This window comes from Vombatus ursinus, unplaced genomic scaffold (genome assembly GCF_900497805.2).
Source record: "Vombatus ursinus unplaced genomic scaffold, bare-nosed wombat genome assembly UNPS02014779.1, whole genome shotgun sequence".
Taxonomy (NCBI): Eukaryota; Metazoa; Chordata; class Mammalia; order Diprotodontia; family Vombatidae; genus Vombatus; species Vombatus ursinus.
In genome coordinates, this window is record NW_020954557.1 from 41,870,515 (window position 1) to 41,885,506 (window position 14,992).

The 14,992-nt window shown below is 39.7% G+C and overlaps 1 protein-coding gene across 6 annotated transcripts in view; it reads left to right on the forward strand.

Annotated features, from left to right (window-relative positions):
* Nucleotides 1–14,227, forward strand: part of WIPF1 (WAS/WASL interacting protein family member 1) — a 170,572-nt gene extending 156,345 nt beyond the window's left edge. For all 6 annotated transcript variants that reach the window (XM_027865774.1, XM_027865770.1, XM_027865772.1 and 3 more), the window contains 4 exons: nucleotides 521–1,297; nucleotides 5,660–5,872; nucleotides 6,566–6,679; nucleotides 10,950–14,227. In XM_027865774.1, the coding sequence (XP_027721575.1) occupies nucleotides 521–1,297; nucleotides 5,660–5,872; nucleotides 6,566–6,679; nucleotides 10,950–11,005 (1,160 nt within the window). In that variant the 3' untranslated portion in view covers nucleotides 11,006–14,227. The remainder of the gene's footprint in view (nucleotides 1–520; nucleotides 1,298–5,659; nucleotides 5,873–6,565; nucleotides 6,680–10,949) is intronic.
* Nucleotides 14,228–14,992: the final 765 nt, after the last annotated feature.

The window sequence follows — 14,992 nt, forward strand, 5'->3', positions numbered from 1 at the left end:
AAGGTGATTGTTTTTTGGTTAATTTTTAATAGTATAAACTTAAATAACAGCCTGGCCTTAATAGTAACCAACCCACGTCCTCTAATTGTGTTGAGAGTTTGGTACAGAATCTTCTGAAATCCACTGGGTTCGTGGGACTAGAAAGAATTTAGAAATCATCCAATCCATCCCCCTACCTCAGGAACTAGCCTAGGTAAATGAATGGCTAGCCCAGGGGTGGTGAACCTGCGGCCTCCAGGCCACTTGTGGCCTTCTAGGTCTTTGGGTGCAGCATTTTGACTGAGTCAAATTTTTACGAAACAAATCCTTTTACTGAAGGGATGAGTTCTATAAAGTTTGGATTCAAAGGGCCGCACTTGAAGACCCAGAGGGCCACATGTGGCCTCGAGGCCTCAGGTTCCCCACCCCTGGAGCCTTTTCTTAGAATTCTCCAGGAAGCGATCTTCACATTTGAGGAAGTACTTTGTGTCGTCATTTTTCTTAGGCTGCATCATCTCTAACCTGGTATCATCCTCTCTAGTTTCAGACTCGGCAGGAATCCGCCCTCCTATTCTGCCCCCGGGAGGAAGAGCTACGTCTGCAAAGCCATTTTCCCCTCCAGGAGGTGTAGGGCGGTTTCCTACACCTTCCCCAGGCCACAGAAGTGGTCCTCCCGAGCCCCAGAGGAGCCGAATGCCTCCTCCTCCCAGGCCTGACCTGAGCGCAAAGCCTGACGGCGGTCCGCCTCCCGTGCCCAGCACGCCAAGGCCAACACAATCAAATCTCCACAACCGAGGCTCTCCCCCAGTGCCCGGGGTACACCGGCAGCCCAGCCTGGGGCCAACTCCTCCCCCTTTCCCTGGGAACCGAAATGCAGGGTTTGGAGGGATTCGACAGTCGTCTCCAGGCTCCTCATCCCCCTTCTCCAACAGACCTCCCCTTCCCCCTGCCCCGAGCCGGGCCATGGATGACAAGCCGCCGCCGCCTCCTCCTCCGATGGGCAGCAGACCATTGGTCAATAGAGAAGGAGCTCCCCCGCCTCCTCCTCCTCAAAACAATAAGCCTCCAGTGCCTTCCACGCCCAGGCCATCCTCGTCTTCACAGGCCCTGCCTCCCCCTCCCCCTCCCAGCAGGCCTGGTCCTCCTCCTGTGCCTCCAGTTTCCAGTGGGAATGACGAAATCCCAAGGCTTCCCCAACGGAATCTATCCCTCACTTCTTCTGCGCCCCCCTTACTTTCACCAGGGCGTTCAGGTCCGCTTCCTCCCCCACCCAATGAGAGGCCACCTCCTCCAGTGAGAGATCCACCAAGCAGATCAGGTATGGCAACATCTCCAGGAACTCTGTGTACCTAGGCCTACCTAATTATCAGGTAGCAGTCAAGCAACGAGCATTTATTAAGCACTTACTGTGTGCCAGGCACTATGCTAAGTGCTGTGGATATGAAGACAAGCACAAACGTTTCCTGCCCTGAAGGAACTTGCATTCTAATGGTGATCAAAAAAATCATAATATAATATGTTACAATATATAACATATGATATATGTTATAACATGCTATATATAATATAATATTATATTATTCTACCACATAATAATATAGTAGAATAATTTATAATATTATAAATAATATTCAGGACTGAGGATAAGGACAGAACCTGTGCTTCATTGGTAAAGGGAACTCCCAGATGAAGAAACTATCTATCAGTTCTGGTCAAGGCCTTTTCTATAAGTTAAGTTCTTAGAGAAGAACAGAGGTATGTCACCTGAGGTCTGTGAATTTTTAAAAAACATTTTGATAACTGTATTTCATTATAAGTGGTTTCCTTTATAATCCTAGGTATTTTATTTACCCATTTGAAACTGTCTGTAGACCTGGTCCATAGGCTTTATTCACCTGACTGCCAAAGGAGTTATAACCCAAAAAACTCCACTGTTCTTGTCTTAGAGAGGTGGCTTGAGCACTGAAAGATTGTGACTTTTTTTTTTCCAATCGAAAAGTATTTATTAAGGACCTACTGTGTGCAGGTGATAGACATACAAGTTCAAGAAATGAAGCAATTCTTACTTGCAAGGAGCTCACTCTAATGGGGGAGACAAATACATGTAAAATATATACAGCATAAATATAAAATGTGTAAATACAACTATGTGCAAAGTAGATAAAAAAAGTGGTAGGTATGGAATTTAGGAGAGAAGGCTCTAGCAGTTGAGGGAATCAGATAAGGTCTCAGGCAGAATATGGTCCATGAGCAGCCTCTTAGAGGAAGACACAGACTCTATGAAATAGAAATAAGAAGACAGAGAATGTCCATCCTTGTCACACAGGTAGTATGTGTCAGAGGCAAGAGGCAAACTAGGATCCTCTTGGCTTCCAGGCCAGCTCTCAAACTGCCATATGATGTTACCTTTGCAACAATATTAAGTTTATGTTTCTATAGCATTTTCAGGTTTACGTAACTACTTTACTCAAAACAACCCTGTGCGGTGGGCAGGGCAAATGTTATTTACTCATTTTAGAGTTAAAGTGAGGAGCAGAGAGGCTAAATTATATCTGTAGTGGGAGCTTGGATTGGAGCACTTCTCCCAGAGCTGGGTATGCATATTATCTCCTCCTCCAACCACTGAGAAGTCCAAGGAAGAGTTGCCTTTGGCTGTGTCCCAAGTGAAAGACCTCCTTCAAAGAGATTGAGAAGTATCTCTTCTTGCTCCTTAAGGCTCACAGAGTAGGCAGCTCTTCCTGTTTCAGTCACTGATCCTACCCTCACTCCGTCACAGGAACCAGGAACCAACCCAAAGCCCTTTATGAGTGTACCCTTAGGAAGGAGACAGAGTACATATGCCCCTTCCCAGAGAGCCAAAGTGTATATGCCTATGTATGCCCATAGAAAGTGATCTAATCCGGTGGTGTCAAACTCAAATAGAAACTCTAGTTGACTTAGAATCTTTGTCTTAGAAAACTACAAATTAACATTTACTAGGCTGTATTGTATTTTTATTTCTTTTGTTAAAAGTTTCCCAATTATATTTTCATCTAATTCTTGCCACATTCTGGAGTTTTGTAGGCAGCTTGTGGCTTGCAGGCTCTAAATTTGACACCTCTGAATTTAATCCACCCCTCACTGCACTCCACTTCATTTACACAAGGTCACTCTAGTGACCATGCTTAGCACTTGGAGTTCAAAAACAAAAATTAAATCATTTCAACCTTCAAGGAGCTTGCATCATATCAGGGTAGATACCCATTTTATGTATTTAAATTAGTCGACGGATCTTTGTTTATGGTTCACATATGCTTGACTAACATGGGGACTAGAGCTCAGACTTTCAGCCTCCCTAGTGCTCTTTCCACACTATCAGTATTTTCTTCAAGTGAATAAGTTTTTCCTCCAATTGGGAACTGAATCCCACTCTTCTGTGGGACACATATTGCCATTAGGTAGACAGTTTTTCTGGGGATATTTAATTAATTTGCTAGGTGCTTCTCATTTCATCTATCTGTCTTTGGGCCATTTAACTGTTTAAAGGACATCCTTTGAAATATCAAGGGGAGATTGGAGGAAAAACTTGTTTTCCTATTTGTTAATTCTAGCAAGCAATCCAAAGAAAGTGATCGCAGAGATTGAAATTGTTAGTAAAATAAATTATTAGTAAATAATAATTGTTATTTATTAGTAAAATTATCATTAGTAAAATTAGAACTTCTTAGTATATTATTAGTAAAATTGTCTAAATTCATTTACTCCATTTTAAGGGTTAATTGCAGTGCAAAAGTACTCTTTTTTTGTCTTTCTATTGACTTACTACTGCACAGTTGAGAATATAGTCTCTTTATTTGGCAGTTTTAAAAGAATGAGGAGACTTTTTCTGAAATACTTGCTGAGGAGATCCATAATTTCTACCACTACATGGAATCATTTTGGAAATAATTTTTAGAGCATTTGTTTATACCTTTACAATTGCCTCCCTAGTGAATGTTCCTAGGTTCCTAACTGAAATGTGAATTAAGGTTAGTCTGCTTTTGTCTTGGAAAGGAAATTGTATGATTGGTTTACCCTCAGGCAAACATCAAATCAGCTGTTTGAGAATTAGAACTCCTCTCTGGAGTTTACCAGCTAATCTTTTTTTCACCTAAATATCCAAGGGCTTCTCTGAAGGGGAGGACTGAAGAGGGAACTTCTATTTTCAAGATGACAGCTGGTTGGTTTCCTAATGATACTTCTGCCAGGGACCAATTATGGTTGGAATTGTTCATTAGAGGAATGTGCCTATTGATTAAATCAGAGATACTTTGCATTTAAAGGATATCTTACTTCGGTGTACCTCAAAGGACTTTTTATTAAAGAAAAAATATCCTGCTTTTTTATCATTCAATCAATAAACATTTATTAAGTGTCTGCTGTGTTTCAGGCTCACTGCCAAGTGCCTTACAAAAAGAGGGAAAAGACAGTCCTCGTCCTCATACTCTAATGGGGGAGACAACAAGCCAAAAAATATGCAAAATATACAATATACCCCCCAAAATACAAAGCAGGCTGTCTCAGGACACGTACAAGGGTTCTGTCCAGCTCGAAATCTCTAACATATTGTTCTACAAATAAAATAACTAATAAAAAGACTCAAAGGATAACAAAACATTTTTCAGGCTCCAAGTATTAAATTGGTTAAATCATAAAAGGGAAAACTTTCCTTGACCAAAGTAGAACATTGTCTGATCTCTAGCAACACACTCAACAAACCACTGGAACAACTCCTTAGCTTAGAAGTATGTATTACTTTGAACATATGCCGGTGAATTAGCATGTACGTGCCAGGCACTGTACTAAGGCATTGGAGATGCAAAAACAAAGATGAAGTTGTTCCTTCTAGGAGCTTGGATTCCATTAGGTTAGACACCTACATATCTGTATGTACTTAAATGAAAGTTTATCTTTGCTTGTGGTTCATGTATGTTTGACCATCTTGCGTCCCCCTTAAATTATAGTCTAACAAGAAGCAGACATCACATCTTTTCCATAGAAGCATACATTCAGAGCTGGAAGGAACCTAAGCAGCTACCCAGTCTAAACCCTTCATTTTACAGATGACAGTATTTTTTATTAATTTTTTTAAAAAAACCAATTTTTTTAAATTTATTAAATGAGGAAAATGAGGCCACAGGAGATTAAGTGACTAGCCTGAGTTCCCACAGTGGCAGAGCAGGGATCTGAATCCATATTATCCCAACACCAAAATACAGTACTTTTTCCACACAGCTTCTCATGATTGCTAACATTTATATAGCACTTTAAGGTAAAACAAGTGTTTTGCATGTATTATCTCATTTGATCTTCATAACAACTTTGTGAAGTGGATGCTATCATTATCCCCATTTTGCAAATAACGAAACTGAGCTGAAAGAGGTTTAGCAATTGGCTCAGGATTACACAACTAGTCAACGTCTGACGCAGGATTTGAATTCATCTTCATCATCGTGTTTCTCAAGTCTGTTCTATGCTATGTTCTACTAACGCTATATACTACCTCTATGGTATATGCTCTATGCCATATGCCACCTAACTACCTTAACAGAGTTGTGTTAAGTGTCGTGCAGCCAGTGAAGACTTGCTTACTTGTTACTGTTGATCATGATGAAAATGTGAAACGCCATGTTGTCTTTCTCTTTTTTTTTTAATTCTTCAGGACCTCTTCCGCCTCCTCCGCCTATAAACAGAAATGGCAATACTTCCCGAGCACTGCCTTCTACTCCTCAGCTGCCTTCCAGAGGTGGATTAGAAAACCAGAGAGGTAGCCCAAGGCCTCCTCTTCCTCCAGACAGGCCAGGCTCTGGAGCTCCACCTCCCCCGCCACCCTCATCTTCGATGAGGAATGGCTTTCAAGACTTATCGTGTGAAGGTGAGATATGATCCCCACCTATTCTATAGGGCAGCTGACTTGTTCCTGTACTCTATGCAAATCATGGATAAATAATATCTTTCTTGATTTCCCCCACAGTCTCTATGATTTTAGAGCCCCAACAGTAATCACCCACAGTGACTTAAGATTAAAGATAGTAAAGGCAGAAAAAAAAGGCAGATGATTTTTCCCTGATCTACATAGTCTTTATTTGCTTCCCATTGTAGCAAGATGGAGAATTACAAGAGTCTAGGATCCTAGAAGAATGATGACTTTTCCTCCCTGTATTACCTTATTTCTAGACAGTTTGCAAAGAAGGAAGAGTCCAAAGAAGTCACCCCCTTGTAAACTGCCACTGTTGTGGAGTCGTGTCAGTCAATTCTGACCCTTCATTGGAGATGACTGTGGTCCTAGCCAGCCTGGTACTTTATTTCTTTTATAATTGATCGTGTCAATTATAGGCCTGTCAGATGTGACTTCCGTAGGTAGTGATAGGCTGATGTACTAACATCTTTTAGAACATTTGCTATATTGAATTGCGTCTTTGTTAAAATGCTACTAGCTTTTCTTGTATGCACATAAACCTAAAGTGGTTTGGACCCAGTTGTGCCTGAATTTCATTCAGTCCCTTTGGTTAAGTTAACTCTTGTAGCAGATTGTCTAGTATTGATAATACATTTGATCTTCCCTCAGATGAGTGGGAAAGCAGATTTTACTTCCATCCACTATCTGATTTGCCACCTCCAGAGCCATATGTACCAATGACCAAGAGTTACCCCAGTAAAATGGCAAGAAATGAAAACCGGAGTGAGTATTTCCCTACTTGTGCTTTTGTGATTTAAACTTGGACTAACTGGAGTAGGTTTTATTGTTGGTAACATCAGTTTGTCTTTACTAGAGGGGGAGGTCTATCAGATGGGGGAAGAGATTAAGGATTTGCTTTTGGGACCATTTGAATCGATTATCCTCCAGCAATTGGATAATTTCCCCATAAAATGAGGATTCTGAATATACTCAGTGTGTCCTCCATAGACAATTCTTTTAATAAATTATCAGTTTAGTATGCCTTTGATTTCCTAGTAAATTGAAATTTTATTAGATTGTATGCTTCAGTAATTCCATCTCCATTTTGGCCCATTTGAGGCAGCATAAATAGAACCATTTTCCTTTCCTGAGAGAAGAAACATATTGGTCAAACTTTTTATTAATTAAGATAGTCACTCCCTTTCTACATCGTCCTCTTTACTGATGGAAGCATAAGTGAGAGAGACTGGAAAATACGAGTAAACCCAAATTTCTGAAAGTAACTATGATCTTCAGAGGAAGAAAAGTGCTTCCCAAGGAAAAGCTCAAGTTGAATGAACTAGTGGCAGTGTGCATGGGTAGAAGGAGACAGATGTAAAAGCTGTTTTAGTCTTGGAATTGAAGGATTTAGTAGCTGATTAGATGAGAGGGAGTGAGGAATGAGTGAGAGGAAGAGGCAGAGATGACTGAAGCTTTGAGCCAAGGTGACTAAGAAGATTGTGATGCCATCCACAGAAATAGGAAAGTTGGGAGAAGGAGCATATTAAGTAGGAAATGGATGATTATCTGGCTACCTCAACCCTAAACACAGTGCACAGCCTCAGCTCCAATCCCAGAAATAAGTGAAAAGGGCTTTTGATAACCCTGATACAACTATCACAAAATAATTACACTAAAAATAAATACTTTTGGGGCAGCTAGGTGGCGCAGTAGATAGAGCACTGACCCTGGAGTCAGGAGGACCTGAGTTCTAATTGAGCCTCAGACACTTGACATTTACTAGCTATGTCACCCTGGGCAAGTCATTTAACCCCAATTGCCTTGGGGGAAAACCAAGTAAATACTTTCATCCATGGAGTAGGTCATTCTACTGTCACTCATGGCCACTATTCTTCCTTACCACATGATTCTTCATAAACTCAGTTAATTAGTTTTTCACCACCTCCTACAGATTAGAACCAGCAGACTAGAAATAATGAGTGACAAGTGGTTAGAAGTCTGAATACTGACATCGAATAGAGGTGACAGGTGATAGTCTCACATCAAGAGAAGAGACAAAAAACTAAAAAGTAGACTTAGGATTGTACTGGTTATTAATGCACAGTAGAATAATCAATTTCATAATGATAATAACAGCTAATATTTATATAGCACTTACTATGTGCCAGGCACTGTGCTTTCTCAATTATTATCTCATCTGATCCTCACAACAACCCGGGAAGCTAAGTGCTACTAGTATCCCCATTTTACAGATGAGGAAACTGAAGCAAATAGAGGTTAAATGATTTGCCCAGTGTCACACAGCTAGTAAGTGTCTGAGGCTGTATTTGAACTCAGTTCTTCCTGACTCCAGGCCTAGAGCTCTATGAACTATGGTGCCACCTAGCTGATTCCATGGAGATAACAAGGTTGAGGCAATGGACTTAAAGATACAGAACTCCTAAGAGGAGGAATGTTCTTCTACCAATGTAGGTTGGCATCTTTTCAGCAACATATAATCTTCGAGATTAGGATCACACAACCAGTGTATATCAGAGTTCGAATTTGAAATCAGGGCTTCTTGGATTCAGCTCCAGTTTTCCACCCACTGCACCATACTGCCTTTTCCCAAGTTAGCAAGGAAAAGTTAAATTACATTTAGTATTCCCTGTTTAAGAAGGGTGACTAATATATTTGAGGATTATTTTCACCAAAAAAAGTTTGAATAAAATAAACTTCAGGTGCTTGGAATTCACTTATTAGGACAACTGACAACTTCCTTATTCACTTATTAGGACAACTTCCTAAATGAGGCTTTTGTCAGATAAATATGGAGCTTGCAGTTTTGGTTAAAAAAATCAACCTCTGAGTAAGGCATACACCTGTTATTATTACACACCTTGTATCATAGGATAGAACTTTGATAAGAAAGATAAAGTTTTTTTTCTTCCCGTTGGGTCTAATACCATGTTTGGGTGTCTAAAGGGAGTAGAGTTTTGTGTCCTAGAGTAGACGGGGAGCCTGAATATCTTCCCTGGTTTCATCAGAACATTCTTTTTTTTTTTTTTGGTGAGGCAGTTGGGGTTAAGTGACTTGCCCAGGGTCACACAGCTAGTGCGTGTTATGTGTCTGAAGCCAGATCTGAACTCAATGCCTCCTGACTCTAAGGCCAGTGTTCTATCCACTGTGCCACCTAGCTGCCCCTCATTGGAACATTCTTAATCTGGCCAGAACATGATTTGTGTATTTAAATCAATTGCCAAGCCATCTCCCAAAATAAAAGATAAGAATTGTATATGGGTTTTTTGGACACATTGACATAGCTCTGCAGTCTTGGGCACTAAGTCACTGAATCTCTTGGTCCCTATGCCACTTGGCCCCTGGGAAACTCTCTAAGACTATTATTTATAGATGAATTTCACATGAAGGGACTTTTCACATTGGGAGTGCCCTGTACACTGCAGAATAAAACAACGGTATACATAATGTGTTTTCTACCTTATAGACATTGACCTTATAAAGCAAAAAAAAATTTTTTTTGGTATAGTGACTCTCGTTCATTTGTTATAATCTGTGCCAGCAAACAATTCTTATATAGCCCTGTTGTCCCCACATAGACAGCAAGACCAGCTCACAGGAGCATAGGTTCATAGAAGTAGAGCTGAGAGGGACCTTAGTGATCATCAAGGTCAAACTCCTTATTTTACAAGTGAGGAAACTAGGACCTGAAGGATTTAAGGGACTTGCTTGGAGTTATATAGCTCGTTAATGTCTGAGGAGGATCTGACCCCAGGTCTTCCTGACTTTAAGTCAAGAACTATATCCACTCTGCTAATTCCTGGAAGGGAACTCAAGTCTATTGCTGTGTCTCACTCTGGGTTACAAAGTGTGGTGTGTGTTGAACAACAACAAAATACAACTTTGTTAAATTACAACCCCTTTTGTGGAAACTGCCTGAAACGGCTCCCCTATGAAATGTCCGCTGGTGTTGCTATGACAATCCCTGAGGATTCCTTATTAGCTTAGTCGCATTGTGTGGGGAGACCAAACTCTCCCCCAGTTCCCTTCCATTCCAGAAACCCCATTCTAATAATTATAACAAGTAGCGTTTATATAGCATTTTAAGGTTTACAAAGTGTTTTACATGTTTTATATCATGTGATCTTTACAACAATTTTATGAGATATTATACACTCTTTACAATTGAGGAAACTGAGGCAGACAGAGGTGAAATAACTTGCCCAGGGTCACACATCTAGTAAGTGTCTCAGCCAGATTTTGAACTCAGATCTTTGTAACTCCATCTATTACTATAACCAGTGTTCTGACTAGCTACCTCTGTATCCTAATATATTCTCATGTATTCTCACATATCCTGAAGTGGGCAGCTAGCTTAATTGTTGAGATACACATTGTAGGGGATGAATAGAAAGCCAGACCCCAGTCATAGAGGCATTTAACTATAACAGAAAAGCCCAGTTGCCGTGTGACCAGCAGCAATCCTAAGGGTTTTGAACTTTGCTATACTGGTGTTACATCTGATAGCTGACTAAATTAGAGGCTTCTTAAGGTTCTATTTCGATATTATAAGTGCATAGCAAATATTTGTTGAATTGAATTGATGAGGAAACACAATAGCCTTGTACATATACTCAACAACCCATGGTGAGTCACCATGTCTAGTCAATAACATAACATTTTAAGCCCCTGTTATGTGCAAGCCACTAGGTTAGACACAATGCTCCCCAAAGCCCTGCCTTTAAAGAGCCTAGAGTCAGCTCCCTTCACTTCTTTTTTCTTTCTTTTTGGTGAGGCAGTTGGGGTTAAGTGACTTGCCCAAGGTCACGCAGGTAGTAAATGTCAAGTGTCTGATGCAAGATTTGAACTCAGGTCCTCCAGACTCCAAGGTTTCCTTCACTTCTTACATACATAATTGTGAGTTTGCTTAAGGTGTGGGGTCAGCAGGTCTATAATTATGTAACTGTCCTGTTCTTTTGTATGAAAGTAATTAAGCATTCTAACCCATTTCTGGACTTTTCCTTCATCATTCTTTTTTTCCCCTTCATCTTTCAAGGTGGCTCCAACAGGAGGGAAAGAGGAGCTCCCCCGCTTCCCCCAACCCCCAGGTGAATGGGGTGACCGACCTGTCCCAGCCCAATCTCTGTATTTACCTGAACTGAAGAGCTGCTTCTGTTGTCACCGTTGGAAAATCAGCCCCCTTGCCCTACCCCCATCCTTGCGTCTTTTTTTGTGTCCCCTTCATGTGACTAAAGGGTAAAAAGGTGGGGCTATTGGGATGGATGTGTGGATTTTGTGGATTTACCAAATCAAGTGATAAAGTATACCTAGAGTTTATGACCAATATATAGATATATATATATACACATATATACATATATGCATATGTATGTGTGTATATATGTATATATATACACACATACATACATATAGGTAATACCTTCAAAGCTATTGCTTGCTTCAGGGGCTGCAAGCAGGTGAAGCCTCTCATGACAAGTTGACAAGTAATGAAAGTTTTGAAATTCATGTTAGCAGCTTTTAAAGAGCAAAGTCTGAGCATTTACTGCCTATTTGCCTTAAACTTATTCTTGTTAAAGCCTATTCACTCACCTGAGAATGTCTCTGTCATAAGGAGGCTAGCTTATTTAATTTTTCTCCCCCATCTTTGCATGCTTAGCCTACTTCCTACTTCCGTGAACCACAAACCTCCTAGGGGAGTTTACTGAGCTCAGGCTCAAAAGGTGCTTTCATCCACAGCACATCCAGCCCTTGGCAATCTAAGGTAGGGTCTGGGAGATAGAGGATAATGAAAAAAACCTCTTTTTTTACAACAGTGTACCACAACCCCCCCCCACCAAGAAAAAAGACAACCAATAAATGCTTTAATAATTAAAGAGTAAACAAAAAAAGAAGTTAGGATTCCATGTTCCTTGTTAGATACAGAATTGACAGCTAAATATTGTTTTCCCCCTCTTCTCCCCACCACACACACACACACACACACACACACACCATTGGCCAAACTTTTAATGCATAAACTTGGTGAGTACCTCAAGATAGAATTTGGTCTGGTATAGTTTCTGGTCATGTGGAAATCATCCATTTAAGAGAAACTGAAGGTCTATAAGTCTCCCTGGCTCAGAATTAGCTGTTTTATCCATCTGTATGTCAGCTGGACTCTTGCTGCATCAATTTGAATCAACTGTTGTCTTTCTCTCTTTCTGAGGCAGGTTCCATGAAATCTGCCTGGCATAAGTCCAAATGACAGCCCAGAGTAGAAAAGGACAGAAAGTTAGGAAAATATTGCGTCACATGCTATTCTCTGAAATATGCAAGAGGAGAAACAGTTGAGTAAGTGAGCATGGGGCCTTGAAAATTCAAGACTGAGGCTTATTGAAATAAGAGCATTTTGGAAGGACACAAGACTGGAAAATGAAAAATGTTTGTAAGAAAAATTTATACGGAGGGACCCATTGTCTTGGAGCTCTGTGAATGAGGCTATAGGGAAAGCCAGATGTTCCTTTTTCATACAGTTTTGTTTACAGAGACTTAATGAGATTTTTATTTTAAGATCGAATGAGGGGAGTGGGAGGGAGCGGGAAAAGAAGTTTTCACCTAAATGTTTTATATAGTTGGTTGTGTCTAAAATTGTTTCATGTATTAGTTGTTTTTAAAAAGCACATTAATAATGAGCATATATAGATCTACCCAAATTTTTTATTACAATATCAAATTATTATTCACAAGTTACTGGTTAACTAAAAAAAAAAAACAATCCAAAGACAGATCAAAAGATGCATTCATGTTTATAGAATAAAGTATTGTGTCCAATAGTACTTAGGGATGTATAATGAATTATTAAGTTACCAGTTTGAATGCACTGTGTTTTTTATGCCTCTCCTTGCCAAAGTCTTGGATTTGATACATGTGATCGGTTCTTCTTCCCTCCTATGTCCCACACATATCTGCCAGGCAGTGAATGCTGTTTACCTGTCTGAAAGATTCAAGGACTGAAGAGTTATTGCAAGGGCTGGACCCAATATGTCCAAAAGTGTATTTTTGTTATGATTTATAATGTTTGGGGAATTTATCTACTGAACTCAATCATCTTTTTTTTTTTTAAACCTTGGAGAAGATGCAGCTTGGTATAGTGGAAAGAGCAGTCTCTGGAATCACAGGATCTGGGTTCAGATTCCCCCCTCTGATGCTTACTACCTGTGTTTGAATTCACTTCCCCTGGGTCTCAGATTGCTCATCTATAAAATAAAGGGATTGAAATAGATAGCCTCTGAGGTGCCTTCAAACTCCCTCTACATATGGTCTTGTTCTCTGATCTGGTTTTAACTATACGACATGAAGATGAAGATGAAGGTCAAGCTTTTGAAATTATGTCTCCTGGTCTTCAATGTAAATATGTTGAAGAGAAAAATTTGCAATAGAGAAAATGGTCCAAATGGAACAATAGTTGACCCATTGCATTCTATATCCCAGATTTTCAGAGAGCAACCTAAATTTGAGCATCTCAACTTCAAAGTTGCCAACCACCTGGAACTGATATATTTAGAATGTATTTTTTTTAAACAATGAATGTTCCAATATTCCAAGGATCTCTGCTTGCTTTCTTTGAAAAAACAAACAAACAAAAAACCCTTTTCTAGCCAAAACTTCTCATAGCACCTCTATGGTAAAGCTACAAAGAGAAAAAAAGAAAATACTACTGCAAAAGATGCAAAAATCAGCATTTTTTTTCCTTCTTCCAAATCTAAGGTTACTATGTCTGTTTTAATTTTCTATAAAGTTTTAGGTATATTCAAGATGAAATACAGTATTTTAACATTCATCATATCATTTTATATTAAAGTGTATTTACAGTATTAAGAGTCAGTATTCAGTATTTATTTCACTATGCATTGTGTTTAGTAAAAAGAGTGAAGCAAGAAAAAATGCTTACTCCACTGGTGCCTTATTTTACGATTTGAAAGAAATCAACTTTTTTGTGTCTGTAGCATATTAGTAAAAAAAAAAAGTTAGGCTTTGATATTTTAACTTCTAATACAAATTATGAGAATTTCTTATGTTATTTTAGGAGCACAAAATGGAGTGATTGTTAAAATGCCCAGTGAATTTCTTTCACGAAATTCACCTTTTCCTACTTTGTAGTCAGGGACTGTAGAAGGGCAAAGAGTAATTTTTCATAGCACTGCACTGTAAACATGCACATTTTGGTATCTATTCATTGTTGAGTAGCTTAAGGGATGGGGCCCAGGCAGCCGCAGTGATCTGCGCCTTTTAAAATTAGCCAGATAATAAATAAAATCAGAACGATCAAGCGTCCATTGGTGGTTTTTCTGTAAATATCCGCACACCAACAAGTGAAAATTGAGTGTCCACTTTCTGCCTTCCACTATGAAATCAGGCCAGGCTCCCCACAGAAACACAAAATGGGCTTGGAAGCAAAGGGACCTGTGCAAATGCATTAATACTTTCTGGAACTCCATTCTCATCCCTCTTTGGGTTTGGGGTTTTTTTGTTTTTGTTTTTGTTTTTGTTTTTGTTTTTGTTTTTGTTTTTGTTTTTTGAAGAACTATGCCTGTGTGGGAAGTCATATGTGAATTTTCTTAGAGCAGAAGCTCATATTATCCTAACATAAGAATACCAGGAACAGCAGGACAAAATAAATTTGGCAAATTAGCATCTTTATAACATCAAGAGAAAGTGAAAACCCCCCACCCCATCAGTACTTTGGGCTGATCTCTTCAGACTATATTATGAGACGACATGGATAAAAGTGACACAGTGTAGAGAGGCATAAATGAGGTGGTGGCAATCTGCATGATTGAAGGGAGGCTGCGCATCAGTGAGATCACAGATTCATGGGATTATTAGAGTGATGATTTTTGAAAATTATTATCAATTCTGTATTAATTATAGCTAGGTATCTAGCTACACGGGCGGATCATAGACAGCCAAAATAGACACCGCACTCCCCATCTGATCACCAGCCAACTTACTCTGACAGTTGGACGGAGAGGGGTCTGTGTACATGTTGTTTGCCACTTTCAAGAATGAAGACTTTCACTGGAATCTTTCTGTCCCCAG